Source organism: Melanotaenia boesemani, chromosome 3 (assembly GCF_017639745.1).
Source record: "Melanotaenia boesemani isolate fMelBoe1 chromosome 3, fMelBoe1.pri, whole genome shotgun sequence".
In the NCBI taxonomy this organism is placed as follows: Eukaryota; Metazoa; Chordata; class Actinopteri; order Atheriniformes; family Melanotaeniidae; genus Melanotaenia; species Melanotaenia boesemani.
In genome coordinates this window covers 6791143-6812112 of record NC_055684.1, presented here as the reverse complement: position 1 = coordinate 6812112, position 20970 = coordinate 6791143, and the positions used below count along the sequence as shown (strand labels likewise).

The 20970-nt window shown below is 39.6% G+C and overlaps 1 protein-coding gene across 1 annotated transcript; it reads right to left on the bottom strand.

The window, feature by feature from the left end:
• Positions 1-3690: 3690 nt before the first annotated feature.
• Positions 3691-20643, bottom strand: sypl2a (synaptophysin-like 2a). The gene is made up of 6 exons (XM_041980664.1): positions 20450-20643; positions 20163-20237; positions 11165-11280; positions 9352-9550; positions 7338-7511; positions 3691-5213 (listed from the first exon to the last, which is right to left on the bottom strand). Exons 1-6 carry the CDS (start codon positions 20462-20464, stop codon positions 5088-5090), a joined length of 705 nt encoding a protein of 234 aa, XP_041836598.1. The 5' UTR covers positions 20465-20643; the 3' UTR covers positions 3691-5087.
• Between the last annotated feature and the right edge of the window lie 327 nt (positions 20644-20970).

The following is a 20970-nucleotide window of genomic DNA, read 5'->3' as shown; positions in this document are numbered from 1 at the left end:
ACAGAAGGAATACACCATGGCTGGTGTAATATTAAAACTCTTACAGCTGAAACAAATGGCATGTTTGGTATCAGCACATTGGTATTGTGATATTCCAAAAGTATCAAATCTGATATTTTGACTGACAGATATCGAAGGATTGACTCCAGAATATTGATACACCCATCCCTAACAGGGACGTGTGTTTTGTCTGGTTACTGTTTACAGGGAGAGTCTGTTCTTGGTGATCAGAAGTCACTGATCCACACACATGGACATAAACACACCTTGTTTTCCTAATCCCTGTAAGTCAATAAGCCTCACAGCAATTTAGAGCAGCTCTGGAAGACACATACAATTCAACATAAGACCACAACACTACCGGGGACTCTGGTTGAGTCTGGGGAGGATATTTGTTTAATTAATACATTCATTCATTTTTGTTCTAGAATATCAATTGTGAAAGTTGCCAACAATCTTCTTGATAGTCTCAGACAATTAACTTGTGTTGTTGGGTCTCAGTGACACCATAGATCACAACATTATGTTACAGAGGCTTGAACACATTATTGGGATTAAAAAGACATATTAGGCAGGTTTAAGTCATATTTATTTAATATTTTTCACAGCAGAGTAAGTAATGGAATTCCTCAGGGTTCTATGCTTGGACTGATATTTTTAATTTTTGTACATGTTTTACACACATGATATTTAGGTGTATCTCCCCATTAATCCTGATTAAACCAATCAGTTGGTCATGATACAAAGCCGTCTTAAAGACCTGGATGACTGAATTTTCTCCTTCTAAATTCAGACAGACTGAAGTTGTATTTTGACCTGAACACAGGGAACTACTGTTTTCTTGTCCTCACATATAAAGTCCTTAGTGACCAAGAATCTTTGGATCTTAAAGATCTCAGAGTTCCTGCTTTTCCCAACAGAACTTCACTCTCAGACCTGCGACTCCTAGAGGTTCTAAAAGTAGAATGGGAAACAGAACCTTCAGTTATCAGACCCCTCTCTGTGGAACCGGCTCCCAGTTTGGCTTCAGGAAGCAGAACTTTCAGAAATCAGAACCTTCAAACAAGAAGAGTTGGACTGCACCAGGTTCACTGCACATGACTGGGTAAAGAAACTGCACTCCATGAATCCCTAGCAGCACAAATGAAACTGATAATGGATGAGACCCACCCAGAATGACTAGCCAAAGATCAGACCATCCTGATCATGGAGGATCCTACCTAGTATTTGCAGAAAGTCAGCTCCTTAAGAGTCGGCTTAATGGGAAGAACAAAGCTCAAACAATCAACATGTATGACCTGTCAGTCATAACATTTCAACTGGTATGATAGACTGTCCAAAAGAGGAGATGAAAGCCACGGATAAAGACCAGCAAGCTCTTCATGAATCATTGAGGTTTTCACCCCAATTCCAGCACCCTAAGACTGGACACTAAGAGGAAGGAAGGAGGCCAGGGACATCAGGATTAAACCACAAGGACTATATCAGGAAGATGCCCCCTATGTATAGAGAAGTCTGGTCTGAAAGACAGCACAGAGGCTTTGATCATGGACATACAGCTGATAGAGGACATGGTCTACCATACCTGACAGGACCCCAGCTGCAGGATCTTCAGAGAACTCTGAAACAGTCCAGGACATAGTAGATGAAAGATGGAGGCAGGTAAGACAGACATGGAACGCCATAACCAGGTGGATGGAATAGTTAACAGGAACAACTGTAGTGAGTTTAGGGTGGAAGTCCTAAAGTCAACATGAGAGATGGTGGAGAACAACCAATTGGACATCATGGCTGTCAATAAACCATAGAAGAAGACAGCAGTGATATAGATATTCTAAATGATTAAAAGTAACACCAATAACTGAAAGAGGAAGATGAAGAGATGTGGGAAGAGAAGACAAGGTGGTGTCTGTGGTTATCGGAGCACTGGGAGCTGGGACATCCACACTGGGAGAGGGCTTCCAATAGATCCCAGGAGTCCTAGGAACAGCTTAGATATGGCAGAGAACCTTCAAACTACCAGACCTCTGGTAGAGAACCGAAGCCTGCAGCTGGGGTTGTACTTGGTTGTGGTTAGTTCCTGTTCCTGTGGGGCCTCTCATTCAGTCCTCAGTCATTTGGTTCAGATGGCTGGGGTTGATTTAGGTACTGGAACAAGGCAAGATGTTTTCCACAACACAGGAACTATTTTGTGATTCAGGCTGGTGTTGAAAAGGTGCTGAGGAATCCAACATAATTGTTCTGAGCAGGTTGTTAGAACCCGGGGGCGGACACCATCTGAACCTGCAACCTTGTTCCAGTTCAGTTTCTCCAGTTCCTCCTTCACCTGGAAAGACAGTCTTCATCAGGAAAATGCATCACAGAGATCAGCTGCTAAAGATCCAGAGGCTGCAGTTGTACATAAATCTGTGTCTGGGTCTCCTTTCACCAATGGTCACGAAGAGAAACGTTTGCATTGGACTCAGAAATACATGAAGACTCATTTACAGGCCGTTTTATTCACAGATGAATGTCGCGCTACAGTGGATGGTGCAGATGGAAGGTCTGGATGGTTGGAGGATAGCCACCATGTCCCAACAAGGCTGCCAACGTCAGCAAGGTGGAGGCGGAGTGATGGTTTGGGTTGGAATAATGGGGAGTGAGATGGCAGGACCTTTTAGTGTAGACTTTGATAAATCCGATTAGTTTCCTGCCATAAGGAGTAGATCTCCAAACAGCAACTTTGGGAAGAAATTCTGGTCTCAATGAGATCCAGGGGAAAAAAAGCAAAACTATCCATGGACCACCAGGTTCAATGATGAGAAAGGATCTCTTACACAATGAAAAAAATACTTGTGAACATTTTCAGTTCTTCACATGTTTAATGTTTGGAAACTATTCTGTAGAATAATCTGTAACTCTGGATTTACAGTTATGTTTCCATCATTGGTAGTTTTGTTTAAAAAAATCTGATTTTTATAGAACCTTACATCATTTTGATGATTAAAAAATCCTATTCAGTCATCCACCCTGATTATTTAGAAGAAATGAACAAACAGCAGATCCAGAATAATGTGGAACAGTGTATTTATGGACTTTTTAGTTTGAAGACTGGTCAGAAAAACAAGGCACTGCTGGCCTAAAAGTTCACTAAAAGTCATGCAGGAGAGTACCCAAACATCTGGGAGAAGGTCCTCTGGTCACAGGAAACTAAGACTGAACTTTCTGGACATCAAGGAACAAACTAAACATCTCTCATCACCCACAGTGAAGCATGGTGGTGGCAGCATCATGCTGTGGGGGATTTTTTCAGTAGGGACTGGGAAACTGGTCAGAAAAATCCCAGTGGCTGGATGTGCCAAGAGCATGGACATTCCCTAAAAGACTGCAGGTGGGTTAGCTGCAAAACATTCCTTCACAAAGTGCTGACTTAAGTTAGTTATGATTAGGTTATTTAGTATTAAATATTTTGCATCTTCAAGGTTGTTGGTATGTTATGTAAACCGATAAAACCCCAAACATCAATTTAATTATAAGGTTTAAGGGAACAAAACAGGAAAATTGGGTAAATACCTTTAAAAGCCTTTGTATGTAGGTAGGCAGATAAAATAAATCGGTCATTATAAGTAAATGCTTGGGCTTCTTTATAGGTTTGTAAACCATACAGATGTGTGGTGAGCAGTGTTTAAGAAAGGAGACAGAATCCAGAAGTTGTGCAGCTCTCAGGTTTTCATGCATCAATTCAGATTAATTTTTTTTCTTTTGCACAGACAAGGCATAAAATACATACAGTTCATTGTCAATCCATTACGTGAACAATCCACTCATCACAGTGCTCTAAATAAACTAAGATTTATCATTAAAAATTAATCCTGGGTGTCTTCAAAATTATATATTTCTTTACTTAAACAGCCCCTCGATAATTCCCAGCATTGAAAATGGCCCAACACGGTATTATTTTCTGAGTTACTTCACACAATGACATTCATCTTAGTGCAACACTAACAGTCAATACGCTGACAGGAAGTTGACAGAGACTCAGAAAACTAAGATATATATATATATTTAAAAAAACAAAACAAAACAAAACCTGACAACGTTGGATGTAATGGTGCAAACATACATGTACAGTACAAATGCAGGAGTTGGAAAACATGTTTTAATGTGTGAAATCACTTACCATAGCTCAGCTAACTAATTTAGTTTGCATAAAAACAGAACAAAAACTAAATGAAGAGAAGCTGCACACTGGAACTTTTACACTGAAAAACTGGAAACCAACAATGTGCTTCAAATATGCAACAGACCAATTAAAGTAGATAAAAATACAAATGAAATGCGTATAAATAACGTCCCATTTTTCAAAAGATGGTTCAAACATGGAGTGGTCTTAGTGTTAGCGAGCAGTCTGAATGAAAGCGAACAGAGAGGAACTAAACATGCCGAGGTCGAGGACACCGGATCCTGGCTTAAACCTGCAGAGTCTGCCTGACTGCAGACTGAAAACTATTTAAATGCTGTCCCAACCTGGAAATGACGCTCACGCTTTCCAGGTTGAAAAGCGAAGTGCAGAAGATTGTAGTGTCAATAAACAAAATCAAAGTGTGTTAAATCAATAAATGCGTTTCAGCAGATTACAACCTTTTAGTGTTTGAGACCTTAAGATAGTGACTTGTGCATGTTTCAATCATCATCATCGGAGGAGACGCAGGGCTCTAATGAACTCTTCCTCCCCTCCCTACACGTCTGCTCCGACCATAGCTTTACAATTTTACACCGACAGTTTGAAGGGAGGATAAAGAGCTCACCCTGCAGGTCCACATATATAGTGTTTCCTGTTTAAACCAGGCTGTTAAACGTAGTGCTGCTCATGTAGCGTCAAGGCATCTAGCTTTTATTTGCATCTTGTTTTAAGAAGAAGAATTGGAGAAATATTTTAGGATAAATTCAGAAAAATTAGGGACTATTTTAAACTTAAGTCCAATGCTGGGAGCTAAAAGTGGCTTTATGACATTTGGCTTCCTTTTGTTTTCCATTTCTGATCATTGTGGGGCATAACAAAAGGTCTGTTGGAAAATGGCTTTGTTAAAGGACCCTCAGTGATGTGGTTAAGGCACAGGGGCTGCTCCTTCCTCCATGGTGGCTGGGGGGTTCGGATCCTTGTGGAAAGGTGTCTCCTTGTATATGAACCAGCAGTTACCAGCCCACAGGATCAGATTCAAAAAGCCAAAAATCTATAGAAAGACACAAACAAAGGTTTGACAACATCTGACAACACTTCATTAAAGTCATAACTGGATTTTTTTAATACATTTTTATGAAGCCATGAATTAAAAATCCTGTGTGCATTAAATTCCCCAGAGGCCACAAATAACCATAAACACATAAAGCTTCAATCATCTCTTCCTCTCAGATTCCAGATATTTTTCTCTGTAACTTGATATAGTTCAGGTTTATCGCACAAACATTTCAGTCTGAGTCCTCTAGTGCAGATCTGGCTGTGGCCAGCAGAGGGCGCTGTCTACTCTGTTATTTGACCATCAGCCACTCCCAGGTGGTGAAATCTGTATAAGATTAACTCATTTGTCTGATTTGAAAGCAGACAGAGTAGTTCTGAGGAGACTCGCTTATCACTGAGGTTGCTGATGTATTAAACTAAGCCCAGGTCCGGGAAAGGACCAGATCCCACGTGAGTGGGATGGTTCCTGGATATTTGTTGGCCTATCATGGTTGAAAGACCAACACTGCATGTAGTTTTGGAACAGTGCCTCAAGAATAAACACTGTCTGTGGTCCTGTTTTGTAAAAGGGGGTCAGAGGATGTGTTCAAAGTACAGATGGATCGAGGACCTGAGCCTCCTGGGAAGTCCCTGCTCGGGCACTGCAGATAAAAGTCTGGTGAATAATGGGAGCGATTAGCGGGGTGGTACTATGGATGAACTTGAGAATAAATAGTGATGCATGATATGAAAAATTTCAACCGATATGGGGGTATTTCAACACACACTCTTTTCCTGGTGAGAGGGTTCCACACCAGCACCCACACTTTTCCCGCATTCTCCTTTAAACTTGCGACAGCCCACCAACGTGTGTGCTCTAGTGGATCTCTAGTTGTCTCAGTTTGTGACGTCTGTGATCAGCTGATCAACTTTTCTTTTGTTGCGTTTGTTAATCGTTCAGCTGAACAGGAGGAAACTAGCGGTTCATGGTTAACAGTGTCAAATATTTACCCCAAAGTATTGTTTTTGGCAGGACCTTCTCCAACACAGTAGCTGGCTGAGGTAGACAGGGTTTATGCTTTAGCTATGCAGGGGCAGGGCAGGTTCAGGCATATAAAAACTTGCAAATGGTGAATAACCATTTTGAAATTATTTGAAATTTGTGATTAATCTGAGTTAAAATGGTAATTATTTGACAGCCCTAATATATATATATACATATTTATATATATATACACACAGTGTCTGTGTACGTATGTAGTCAGTCTGCATAGCATGCACATTATATTTATACTCTTTTTACCATGTCTTTTTTTCTGTTTTCCTTTTTTTTTTTTTTACCAGTGGTAAATGGGTGTGCACAGCCTCGGTTGCATGTACGACTGCATTTCATTGCCATCTTGCATGTGAACAAATAAACAACTTGAAATTTGAAGACTACAGGAGAACTCGATAATTCAGATAAAGTGAGCTCTGGACAGTCATCAATCTGCATTAGGAGAACTCGAGCAGAACGCTCAAGTACAGATCCACCTGACCATTTCTACATGTCCATATGATTTTAGAAGGCGGAGCTCAGCATTTGGACATTCCCATGTTGATTTTTGTGAAGCTGGAGAGTGATTCTTGAAGACTGAACAAAGGTGCACATCTTCATGAAGATTTGGATACCACAGGTTTGATTGTACATGTAAGCAAATCAGTTCCAAGACATCAAGTTGCCTCTCAGTTCTCTTCACACCCCAATAACTTCAGAAGTGCTGTCCAGTTTATGTTCCACAGAGGAGGAGGGTAGTAATAAGTTACGTTTACTTTAGTAAAAATGTACTGAGTTTTACTGTACCATGCTTTTCACTTTTATTTGAATAAAGTCGTGAGGAAGAATCTGCTACATTGGACAACACACGCACTTACTTTTTCTTTTCTTTCATCGTTTATTACAAGTGTGTTAAACGTACAGTACGGGAGGCAAAACCAGCCAGCCAGAGGAAAATACTGTATTTTTACTTCCAAATGCCTGTGATTCAGTGTTTTGTGATTTTATAGATCCACTGTGATTTGTAAGTTTCTTGATTCTTAACAACATGCAGTGGTCCTCATTTGTTTCTGTGTTTTTTTTTTTTCTTTCAACATAACTTACCACAGAGGCGTTCAGGCGACCCATGGATGGAAATTCTCCTGCTTCACAGATGTCTTTGCATGGCTCTACGAGATGGTTGGGGTTCGTAGCCCATTTGACATCAGTTAGGCCTTTGCCCCAGGCTGAGGAGGACACAAGCCACAGGAAGGCAAAAGCAGCAGTCACCAACAGGTCCTGGTCAGAGTAAAACGCAAAAACAGATGTTTACATACATGTCAGTAATTAGAGCTGCAATAAGTCAACAATAAAAATAGTCGACAATGAATTTACCTGTCAACTATTGTTGCCAAAAAAAAACCTACAGCGTGAGACATCGCCTTCTAATCCTATTTCTGATGAGAGCTGCACATGAGCAATAAAGTCCACCAGGAGAAAAATATGGCGGCCGACCATCGAACAAAATGGCGGCAGAGGACGTCAAAAGTCTGGGATCACTTCACATTACACTTCAAAATAAACTAAATACATGTGAGATTTGTAAAGCGGACCTTGTGTACCACCGAAGTACGTCTGCAACACTCGAACATTTAAAGAGGAGGCACGTCAGACTTACATAAAAACCTCATGCAAGATTTCAAAGCTGAAAGTGAAATAAGATCCATTTAATAATTATGAGATACATAATCCCATTGGTCAACTAGTCGTTTTAATAGTCGGTGACTAATCGACCATCAGAATAGTCATTAGTTGCAGCCCTACTAATAAAAAGAAAATCCTGGAGTTTGAGCTGATGTTTCAGCTGACGGTGTTAAACATGATTCTGCTAGCCATACATCAGCAGACTTTGAAAAGATGTGGAAAACTATCAGCTCACTCCTGCTCACATCTGAAGTGTTTGGAGTTTTTAGTCACTGCCTTGTCTCAGACTGAGATTTTACAAAGACGGTGAATCTTGCAGGTTCACTATTTACAAGACTACAACTAGATTCTTTTAGCATTTTGTTCGATATGTTGGACAGCTGATATCAAACCGGCAGGACTGATCTGCCACAAGCTCCACCATCTGCTCTTCTTTCTGGACGGTCCACTTACGACGTTTCATCTCCGGTTCTTGTTCGTCCTTTTTTCCCCCGTTTTTGTCGTCGTTCTGACTGTCAGGATTCCCGTTTCTGCTTTTGTCAGCGCTCATCTATTGGTTTTTGATTGTGTTACATAACTGCAATTTGTGATAATATCAAACACGTTTGATATTGTCGCAAGCTCAAGACTAGGAAAAGACTGATATGAAACAGCGCTGTCTGGAATTGCTGTAATTTCCTTTGTAAAGGCAGACCCGCTGCACATTTCAACTGACTGCTTAGCTTTCTAGTGACCTATGCATAAATTACAAAATCATCCACTGGTAAATATGAAAATAACATAAAAGATAAATACAAATTTGAATAAAAATAACTGATTTCTAGTTTGTCCACATGAGCTTTAATTTTTTTTATGTTTAAATCTAAAACATTTTCCGAATAGGAATGTTCTTTCTATAAATGTTTAGTGATTGTATATATCCACTGCCATCTTTACATTGTAATGCACGTTAATAAGTACATATGTATATTTGTAAAAGAAATAGATTTAAATAAATATAATTAAAAAACTAATACAAATCTAAAATAAAATGTATATTTTTATTTTTATATATGAAGTTTAAAAAAATACTAGATTAAAATGATGATGAGAGCTCTACAAATCACTATTTCATTAATAAAACTTAGAAATAAATTTAGAGAATTTGTAACATTTAAACATAAAAAAAAATGTATAAAATTTGTCTTATGTGTGTGTGGTATTTTCTTAAAGTATAGCTGATTTTTACATTTAGTAAAAATCTACGGGCCAGATTTGACCCTCTTGAGGGCTGATTTTGTGTCCCAGGCCATACGTTTGACACCCCTGATTAAGTTGAAAACTATCAGAAAAAATGCTGTGAAATTATGTGAAATGAAACGGGGAAAAAAGGGAAATGATCAAATAATGTGCCAGACTGAGAGTAGTGGGCTGTGTCAGTGAATGGGTTGCTTACTATGACGGGGCCTCGGGTGCTTTGGCGGTAGATGCTCTGGTAGCCCAGGTAGAGGATCAGTGTGGCAGTGCAATAAAGGAACCCAAACACACCAACGCAGACAAAGAACTCAGCCGAGGAAGAGAAGTCACCCTGCAGGTAGGTGGTGTTGCTCAGAGTGCCGTTACATGTGGGAACCTGATATGGTTTCGCCGCCAACCTGGAGAGGAAAAGTGAGGAAGGAATCACCTTTACCTGTTCCTGTGATGGTTTTAAAACTGTGTGATTTCATTGACTATAGGTCCTCACCTGGGATGTTGGTCTATCCAAGGGATGCAAAGTGAAGGATTAAGTGAGATTTTAGAAAGACTGGTCACAAAGTTATATATTTTGCTAAGTAATAATAGTTTTCACCCAGCAGAAACCCGACTTTAGTCCTGAGTGTGTTAGGGCACATTCACACCAGGATAGTTAGGGGGACTCAATTGGATTGGTTAGGGAATTCAGAGAAATGTTTCCCCTTCTTTTTGTTTGGTTTGCTTTCATACTAAATTTTACTCAAGAGGACCAATCCACCTGGACAACATCATGCAGTTACATCAACGGATCATTAGAGGACAATATTCCCCAAAATAACCAAAAGTGAAAATGCAGGAAAAAGGAAATTCGGCTCAAGAAAACAATGGAGCAACAACTAATTTCTGCAGTCTGGTTTCTATTTTTGCTTTGGTGTTAAAACCTATACGGTTTTCACCAGAATCTGTCCAGTATGAGCGGCAGGAGGCAGCCATATATCCACCATGTTGATCTACGTCACTTCCTCTTTAGCTCACTGGATGCTGCGTTTGCTTTCACACTGAAAGAGAACGGAACCAGGATTCACTTGCAAATTAACCGAAACCCCCAGTTTTCATACGGTTTGCTTCTTTGGGCTGCACCAGAGTAAGAATGAGCATTCATACTGCTCCAAACGAAACATACTTTCCATGGAAGCGAACCAGTTCGTTTAAAGCAGGTCAAATAGCGCCAGTGTGAATGCGCCCTTATGGGCTCGACACACGGGAGGCGACGTTGCTCCTTCTCCATTCATTTCCTATGGAACCTACGTATTGAGGCGGAAATCGCTGCCCTCCTCCAGCAAAGCGACAGGCGACATTTGTGTATGTGAAATGTTGCGCTCGTTCATGTTCACGTGCACACGAGGCTTGCGACGTGACACAAGAAAATAGAAAAATGTTTGTCGCTGTCGCCTGGCACTACAGCCAACCAGCGAGGGGCTTCATGGGCTGACCAATGAGAGCACGCTAGACAGCGCAGTCTGCAACCACGCTGAAAATTGAAGAATAGATCATTTTAGTTTAATAAAAGGCAATCGCATGGCGCCAGAGCGAATTCGTCCAAACGTAGGTTCTGGATTTATCTGGATCAGCCTTGAGGTCCATCAAATGACAATATTCACGATGCTGTTTCCTATTTTGTAAACTTCGATGAACCCATGGTTGTGTTTCTTTTATACAGTAAACAGCAAGATTTCTATCAATTCATGCAAAATCTTCTGACTCTCTATCGGTCATACTTTGTCACGTCAGGGACTGGTTTGAAAATGTCAAAATTCCCACCAATATCATAACCAATCAAATTTCTTGGAGAAAAGCGATCTTAGAGCGCGATGCACGGCCCTGCTGCCGTTTGTCGCGTCCCGTGTGTTCGATTTCACGAAGGTTGCGATGAGTTTCGCCTGTCGCTGTCGTTAATTGCCTCCCGTGTGTCGAGCCCATTAGAGTTGGTAGCAGCACAGACATGATGACTGTCTTAATACAGGGTTCTACAGTACCTGAACGGGTAGCCAAACACGGGGGTGACCTCCTGTTGCTGCCCGGAACATTTCACTTTGAAGTGGGTTGATCCAGAATAACCTCCTGTGGTGGCAAAGGCAAAGATGGTGAAGACCTGGAGAGAAATAAAACAGTCAATTTCATGCTGCAAGCTTTTCTGGTGTTAAGGAAATCAAACTTATTCAGGGTTCCCCCCTACATTGACTCAATCATGGCAGGCCACCACGGTTATATTGTTAACGTCATGCCTTTAAACTGCAGAGAATTAAATCATTTCACAAGGAAAAAAAATCTAAATTTCTTAATTGAACCTGCATTGCCGCCTCCAGAAGCGCAGCAGAGGTGGTCCATTAATCTGTCAGACATTCTAGTGAGACTGTGCACGTGAACAAAGCTTGAAGTGCAGTGACGGGGACAGAGGTGGGACCTAATTAAACTTTGTCAGTTGTACCCACAGGCAAGGTAAACTTTGTGAGCATCCGACAAGCGTAGGACGTGTGGCGTCCAGAGAGAGGAAAGGTAGCTGCTGATAAGTTACTTTAGATTTACAAGTTGAACAGACATTCAAATAAAGATGCTACCGTAGGCTAATGAAGTTGACACTAGTTAGCTTAAACAATGTAGGCTATTATGTACACACCATAAAGTATTAACCACTGGTTGTAATTTCAGATAAGCCTGTTAAATAGCGAAAGGCCAGCAGGAAAGAGAGCTCTGGTTAGGTAACAGCATCAATGCCACAAGGTTCATACAGGATTCCTGAGTGATGTCAAATAATTTGATGCTAGAGTTTTGATAGCCTATTCACAGACTTCAACAGATGTGAAATAAATGCAATTTGTACCCAACTTATTCGATTAAACAATTTTTGTCAGGCAGGAGTAGTCCAAGGGTTGGGTGCAGAACAGCGTGACACAGGTGAGGTAGAGGAAGCAGGAGAGTCAAGTGGAGGCGCAAGGGAGGCGAGTGGCGTAGGAAACAATGAAATAAAATAAAAAGCCAGAAAGCAAATGACACATTTAACTTAACTGATGCACATATTGGTGAATATGTTCGAACATTGTTTATGGTGCCTGTTGTTTGACTGGTCTATGTTACAGTTTTTGTCAATTTCTCTGACAAAGTTGACTTATTGAAGAGTTCAGCAGGTTTAGTTTCAATTTCTCTTTTGGCAAATCTATAAGCACTTTCACGTGTTAAGACACAACTTGCCAACACATTTTCATTGTGATGTAGCTGTGTTGCATAATGGTGAGCACAGGTGTCCCCGGCTGAACACAACAACTCAAAATTGATCACACTAATGGCTAATGATGTGAGGGAACATATGTAAGCCAGGTCAGAGAGCACTGGTGGGGAGGAGGAGGGCTTTGTGTGAGAGGTGGTTGAGGAGGTCAGCGAAGACAAAGAACAGTATTATCTGATCAAGTCAGAGCTACTGTGTTTGACCATGTTCTTGTCCATGGTATGAGCATGAGGGAGGCCGGTGGCCTGACCCAGTACGGAGAAATGATGCTGTGGCTGGGTAATGTACTTTATTTTTACGTAGGTTTACTGTATAAAAGGGCTAAATGCACTGGTTATTTGTTATGCAACATGTATTTAGCCTACAGTGAAAAACATTTATTTCTACAGCTTCATGTTCTGAGTATTGTGCTTTCTATTTTTCTATGTAGTGTTTAGTGCCTGCTCAGTCGTGAATTTTGATTGATTCGGGGCACGATTTGACAACATAATTCATTTTTTGGCAGATTAAATTGTTTTGAGGGAAGTTTGGTTTTGCAAGATGAGTCTGAGGTTTTGTGAATGTAGCTTGAAAATTGGGTTTTGAGTTAAAAAGACAACACTGAATCCATTTATGCCTGATTATTCTTCTCGTTTAGTGAGTGAAAAATTCTCTTAACCTTTTGTTACAACTTCCCCTCTGGACTATCACTCTGTTCCCTGCAGTGGTCACATCCTTTTTCCACACAGGAAACCTCCTCCCTCTGAGAGCTGAAGCAAAATGTAGCAAACAAACCAAAGCTGAAACTAAACCTGCTGAACTCTTCAATAAGTCAACGCTGTCACAGCTTACATTTAATAAAATGAGGTTTTATACACTAAGAGCTACTTTTTTTTTGTGTGTGTGTGTCTTTGGTTGTTGTCGTGATACATACTGTTATTACTGTCTTGGTTACTTCTTTTTTTAAACACATTTCTTATGCCTGTCAGCTTAGTTTACCTGTAAAAGCTGTAAAATTCTCTGTTGTGTTTCTGTACAGGTGCAGCCATTGGTTATCTGGTGTTAGGATGGATTGAAGGGTCGTTGCTTCTTTGTACTGTATATTTGTCTCCTCTTCTTTTATTTCCACTTTCCTTTTTACTTCTCCTTTTTTCCGTCCCTTCTGGTCAGGTCCAGCAATATTACATAAATTCCATAATACAAATATATAAGCTAAAACAATGTATTTAAATAAAGAGAGAAATAAAAAAAATTAGATTATCAAGAGGAGCCTAATACCCATAAAGCTCCTCTTGGCAAAGCAAATTTGTTCAGCACAACACAGCAGCCAGACCATCATTCTGTTTGCTACAACGCTGGACAAGTTAAAAAACAAAAGAAACAAAACAAAAAACCATTTAATCAAATGTCACATCCTGAATCTGAAAGGATAAAGCAGTCACTGCCCGCAGACAGCATCAGACCAACATACAGGACAGAAGAAATGTCGCAGGGTGATAACATCTAACCTGTCTGCATTTACATTGAAGATTTAATACGGTGATGAAAATCTAACAGGACTGTTAAAGGACAAGAGGACCAGATGTATGCAGTTCCAACAGAAGGTCCCAGAGTATGAAACATCTCTAATCCAGAGACACCATGAAGACCAAGTAGACCACCATACAAGTCAGGGACAAAGTTGTGAAGAAGAACAAATCAGAGATGGTTTTTCAAAATATACCTGAAACTTGAAATCCCACAGAGCTCAATTAAATCCCTCATCACTGAATGGAAAGCATATGAAACCACAACAAACCTGCTGAGAGACAGTTGTCCACTAAAACTCACAGACTGGACATGAATCATTAATCACAAAGACAACAAGGAGACCAAAGGTAGCCTTGAAGAGCAGAGACAGCTGGATCTGTCCAGAGGATGACTATCAGCTGGACTTTATGGACGAGTAGACAGAAAAAAGACACTGCTGACTGAAACGCTCACTAGAAGACATAAAGGAGAGTCTTCAAACATCTGGAAGAAGGTCGTCTGGTCAGAGGAGACTAAACTTGAGCCAAGCCAACAGTGAAGCATGGTGGGGACAGCATCATGATGTGGGGACATTTCCATCAGGAACGAAATTGGTTAGAACTGGAATGATGGATGGAGATAAATCCAGGTAAAAACCTGTTCCCTGCTTCCAGAGATCATAAACTGGGAAGGAGAATCACCTTTCAGCAGGATAATGAACCTCATCATCCTGCTGAAGAAACACCGACTGGGTCAGAATGTGCTGGAATGACCAAATCAAAGTCCCGAGCTCAATCCATGTGAGAATCTGCGGCTGGACTGACAAACACCAGTAGAACCAGAACCTGAAGAAGATGTTCTCTCTCTTAAATCATAGACTGAGACTAAAGCTGGAACTGATACAGAAGGTAGAAAAAAAACAAACAAATCCAAACTAGGGCTGCAACTAATGACTATTCTGATAGTCGACTATTAAAACGACTAGTCGACCAATCGGATTATGTATCTTATTAAATGGATCTTATTTCACTTTCAGCTTTGAAATCTTGTATAAAGTTACGTAAGTCCGACGTTCCTTCTCTTTAAATGTTCGAGCATTGCAGACGCACTTCCGTGGTACACAAGGTCTGCGTTACAAGTTGCACATGTATTTAGTTTACTTTGTAAGTTTAAAGTGAAGTTATTTCAGACTTTTATCGTCCTCTGCCGCCATTCTATTCCCCTGCAGACTTTATTGCACACGTGCAACTCTCAGCAGAGGTAAGAAAAGAAGATGAGGTCTCAATGTAGTTTTTTTTTTTGTAGTTTTATTGTCCACAACGTCAACTAATCGTTGCAGCCCTAATCCAAACTATAAGTAGGTAAAACACCAAGCTTTTTGGTTACTGTGAAGAAATCCACAGAGTGAAAGGATTAACAGGTTCCAGTGACATCAAATAAATAATCAATCCAACTCCAGAAGCCTTCTTTGAGCCAGTGGTATCATATCAGTGAACACAATACAAGAGTCCAACAAAGCCGCTGAGATCCTGCCTGCTGTCATGTCATACTATTTTTAAAGGAAAGACATTACATGCTAAAATAGGGACAGTACTGGGAACAGAGTCGAGTGGGATTTCATTCACCAATTTGTGTCATACACTTAGTACAGGCTGACATTAAACACATCGCTGTCCACTAAAACCTGCAGCTCTCACCCTCTGAGGAAACTCGAAATAATACATATTACATCGCTGGCATTTTAAAAAAACATTAGCTTCCACTGCATTTTTTGTGATATAATTAATAAGATTGGGTTAAAAAAAATCGATCCATCGATTTTAATTGATGTACATTAAATAAATCAAATATATATTCATAAAACTTGGAGATCGATTTGTTTTTAAATGTCCTCATTTCCGGCAATGTGACCCTACTCTCACGTGACTTACTTTTGTTTGGCAAGATATTCTTCGCACACACACACACACACACACACACACGCGTGCACACACAGGTTTCCATCAGAGGACAAAGTGCACGTCCGAAAACACGTCAATCAGGTGAAAATCAGACAAAAATATTTTCTTCTGCTCCGGTGTTACCCCGATAGCGTCACGATCGTCACGGCAACACACACAGCCGAACAAGATGAATCTACCGTCATTGAAGGAATTTCTGAGTCATATTACGGGTTTAAATGGATCCAATATTCTTTGTAAGTTTTATTAACATCAACACGTTATCTGAAATATCAACTAAGAATATTTAGAGCGACTCCACTGAATGAAACTGTTTCATCAGTACATTTAAAAAGTTTAACTTTTTTCCTGTCCTGTAGGTTTCTTTTTTATTTATTTATTTTTCCCATCACAGCATTTCTGGCTCTGAATCTGGGGAAACACTGCATTGTTATGGTACTTCAGAAATGCATTATTACAGTAATCTGAGTACTCCCAGAAAACTGACTTTGATTGTCAAGTAATGCACTGTGTTATAAAAAATAAATAAAAATAAAAATAAAAAACAGTTATCTGGAAATGTCTTTAATATAAAAAAAATAGGTGGTGTTACATACCTGTAACATGAATCAATATCAAATCGAATTTAAGCTAAATCATATCAAAATAGGCTGTTGAATCGTTTTAGGAAATATGTGACGATTTCCAGCCCTAATAGATAACTATGTTTGTTAATCATTAGCACTGCAGCTGTATGAAATGAACAGTTCTGATGCTTTTCCTTCACACCTTTCCATCATTTAAATAGAAAATAAATAATAGATAAATATCTAATAGAGAAATATGCACAGTAATCTGTGAAAACACATCTTTAACCAAACTCATTACATCTTTCCTCCAATAGAAAGCTTCACTCTGAATCATGTGACTTTTGCTTCCGTACTTTCCCTCAAGAATAATGTCCTTTGTTCACCAACACCCACGTCTACCAAAGGACATTCTCTGATCATCAGGGCACAACAGGCTGGAGAACACCAACAACTTAGAGTAAAAACAACCAGATAAAGAACACACACGCAGAGAGCTGTATTTAACCAGGATTTTCAGAAATGGGTTTCATCTTTCAGCAGTCTCTGACTCGCCACAACATTGCTCAGCTTTCATCTCAGCCCTGGTTTGGCCCCCCAGGGCCATTTTAACAGCAACCCAAATAAAGCCTGCAGACAGGGAGGGGTTCCCCGTTCAGGCCCTCAGTCCACTCCCAGACTGACACATTCCAGGCTGCAGATCCTGGTCAGGGAGTGGCAGGAGCAGAGTCACAAGGTTAGCATTTACCACAAACACCTTCAACCGTATGTCAACCGTCTCCAACATCAGCTAAATAACTGCATTACTACAGTTAAAACTGCTGCTTCTGGCCTCTGTCCACCTTACAGGCTGAAGTATTCAGGAATATTCATCTGAGACATCTTCCAGGACAGTAAAGACAAGAATGTCTTTCTGAGGCCTACCATACAAACTGAAGCAAACTAACAAAGTGAAGCTCAACTTCTGGAAAAGAATATCTGATTCTCTGAATCAGATTTCAGAACTGAGTGATGGTAACAGAAGAGCAAACACTGCAGAGCTTGTATACGGTGGAAGTCCTGCACAGTCACAAGATCTGACACAAACACTTGTTTACACATGGGGGGGATGAACTGGAGAGAAAACAAAACAGCAAACTGAAAAATATATATGACCATAACAGAAATTTACCTTTGGATCTACTTTCCACACAATAAAGAGACAAATGCTTACAATACAAACCACCCACATCAGCATTATCCCAGCAGATTAGAACTGTATCAACAAGTTTATCATTTTGGCCAACGTTCTGCATGAACTCCTGTGTTAAGACTCCATTTTTAATAGCTGACTTCTCTTGTACATTTGTATTTACATAAGGAGCATTTGCATTTCTTCAAAGAAAGAAAAAAACTGATTCATTAGATGGAAAGAAGTTTTTCCCCATTTGAGCAAAAACAAAAAAAACATGAACAAAAAAAACACAGTAATCAAAAGAGCCGCTCGTCCAAACCGACTCAGAAAAAGTGGAAAATGGATTTAACTGCAGTGTAACGTGCTCATCTGCATACGAGTAAAATGCTAAATGAAGGAATGTGAATGAAGTTATACTGTAAACAGGGCCAAAAAAGCACTAAATGCAGTCTAACCAAAACGACAAAAAACTAAACAAAATAAGATGTGAGAAAGGTTTTAAAGACGCATTATGTACCTTTCCAACCTTAAAACTTTGTGTTTCAGACTCATTGAACAATGAACAGTGATTTCTCTTATGTACATATCTAGAACCGTTGATTTCCAGCATCATCCCGAGGCTAAGAAACCACACTATACAACTTTTTCTTTCGGGATGCCGCATGACGTTGCTGACGAGTTTCACATGCTAGCAAGCGGATATCAACACACACGCTGCTTTAAACGCACACGGTGGCCAATTCAGCAAAGAAACACAAGACAACATTAGTGGAGGAAGAGAGGAAAAGAAAGAAAGATATAGAATGAGAGAAGACAAGAGTCAAGATAAGACAGTCTTTCACTGGCTGGAGAGATCGCAGTACAAGTAGGATGCAAGATGGATGCTGGACTAGCCGTCGATAGAGGACAAGTCATTGACAAAATGGCAAAAGTTCTGTGTGCGGCTTTTACACGGCTTCAGGCTAATAGAGGCAGCTTACAACAGGGGACACTTAAACAGGAAATAAATCTATTCAACATTTAGAATAAACTTACAGGTGCTCGTTATAAAATTAGAATACCATGAAAAAGTTGATTTATTTCCGTAATTCAATTCAAAAAGTGAAACTTGTGTAATGTAGACATTCATTCCTCACAGATTGACATATTTCAAATGTTTATTTCTTTTCATTTTGATGATTATAACTGACAACTAATGAAAACCCCAAATTGAGTAAAAGGAGCCCCAACTAAGTACTGAGTGCTGTACATGCTCATACTTTTCATGTTCACACTTTTTAGTTGGCCAACATTTCTAGAAATCCTTTTTGTATTGGTATTAAGTAATACTCTAATTTTCTGGGACACTGAATTTGGGATTTTCATTAGTTGTCAGTTATAATCATCAAAGTGAAAAGAATAAACATGTGAAATGTGTCAGTCTGTGAGGAATGAGCGTCTACATTATACAAGTTTCACTTTTTGAACGCAATTATGGAAATAAATCAACTTTTCATATTTTAATTTTATGACGAGCACCTGTATTTACTATAATGATAAAAAAAAAAAAAGAACAAATCAACACAACAGCATAGAAAAGGTATATTCGGTGTTCTCGTAGTTGTTTGGAGTAAAATTTTTATGCATTTTATGTTGTAAATTTTATCCGCTTATCTGTGTGACAAGTGTCTGTGAAAGGTGCTATATAAATAAACTTTACATACTTACTAAAATAAATCAATCTGTCATCATTTCTCAGCATATCTGCTAAACTATCCATTTATACCCTGTCTCGATGTCTGGATACTTGTGATTCAGAGCACCTATTAAAATAATAAGCTGTGATCACAGTTCAGTTTCTATATTATTCATTAACTTCTGATTATCTATATTATTCATTAACTTCTGATTATAAACTTTACCATTGTAGTGAAATTTTTTGGTAGAACAGAAAACTGGTATTTTAAACGTACTTGCTGGAGTGACCCAGTGGTGGATAATGATGGTTGTAAATGTTAATCAGTAACAGGATGCATTCATTCCTCACTGCAGATAGACTGGTAGAGTCAAGTTTAGACGGTTCTTGCTTTTCGCTTCCGGCCTGATATGATGATCTTCAACAGACACAAACATTACTCTTGTTTTGTGTGCCATTAACCGACAAATATTATCTTAATATATTATTTTTAAAAATATTATTTTAATCAATTTTAAATACCTTTGAGTTTCCAGGTAACTACCACAGCATACAGTACACAACCTCCTTTTAGAACAAGAGAAGGTTTTACAGCATCACTTAGGTTAAAATGGATAACCCAGCACTCTGGACAAGGTCGAAGCCAAAACCTGCAATGTTTGTAAATTACATCTAATTTTTAATTTGTCTTTACACTTTGCACATTTGGAAGCCAGTCTGGTTCAGCTTGTCAGAGTGGGATGGACCATTAGGAAGGAAAAATCAACATCACGAGGATCAACTGAGAACTCTGAGTAACGTAGACTGAACACGATTAAGAAAAAATAACTTCAACGTGCTGTCAACTGTCATTTATTGATAATCTTTAGAACTTTGACTTTACTCACCCACTCTAAGACCCGAATAAATCCAATAGGTTCTTTCAATGGTCCCAGGTCCAGAGAAAATCCAGACATCAGTTGCTGTAGTTAACAAACAGGATATTTATGTTAACAAACAAACAAAGTTGTGCGGATGAACGAGCTCATGTTACCTTGTTTAGCGCCTCAACAACTATCGCTACCTGTTCGTTACCTTGCAGCTAATGGCCCTACCCTGTTAGTTAGCCAACCCTGTGCTAGCTACAAGCTAATGCTAATTCATGCCAACTTTGGTGTTCACCTGACTCACGTACCTGAAGAGTGGCCATTGGGACTGGTTTTGACTAGAAAGCAGTTCGTCTTTCACTCCTAATATTGTCAGTTTGTCGGGAAAGCTAATCTAAAGTTACTCAGTTAGTGTTATAACGCTGACATGCGATACAGCGGTTGTCCGCAGGCGGCAGAGTCCAGACGAGCCAACTGTCAAACCCTGCTCATCAGACTCTCTGTCGCAACTCACCAAAATAAAACACACCACTTCCGCTCAACGTTTTCTGCTGTCATTCATTACTTTAAAGGGCATTTCCGGTTAGCGCTTAAAAATATTAAAAAATAAAATAAAGAGAAGAGAAAGAGAAAAGGCAAGCAACATAAACGTCCTCTCTGAGACAGCAAAACCCGTCTGAGGCTGAGCCGAGTTCATTAAAGGAACCCGTCAGTGATTAATGTATGTTATTTTGGTTCTGTAAGTTCTCTGAGACTTTTCTGAAAACATGAACATTGATGTTCATCTTCCAAACTGTAAATGTGCATTTCCAAGAAACTCATTCCATTT

Bases quoted from the DNA above. Each gene is read 5' to 3' on its own strand.
- sypl2a (XM_041980664.1), bottom strand. The intron at 7,512-9,351 runs GTAAGCAACCCA...TACTCTGACCAG, and splicing joins GCACCCGAGGCCCCGTCATA to GACCTGTTGGTGACTGCTGC. The intron at 5,214-7,337 runs GTAAGTTATGTT...GTCTTTCTATAG, and splicing joins GTCGCCTGAACGCCTCTGTG to ATTTTTGGCTTTTTGAATCT.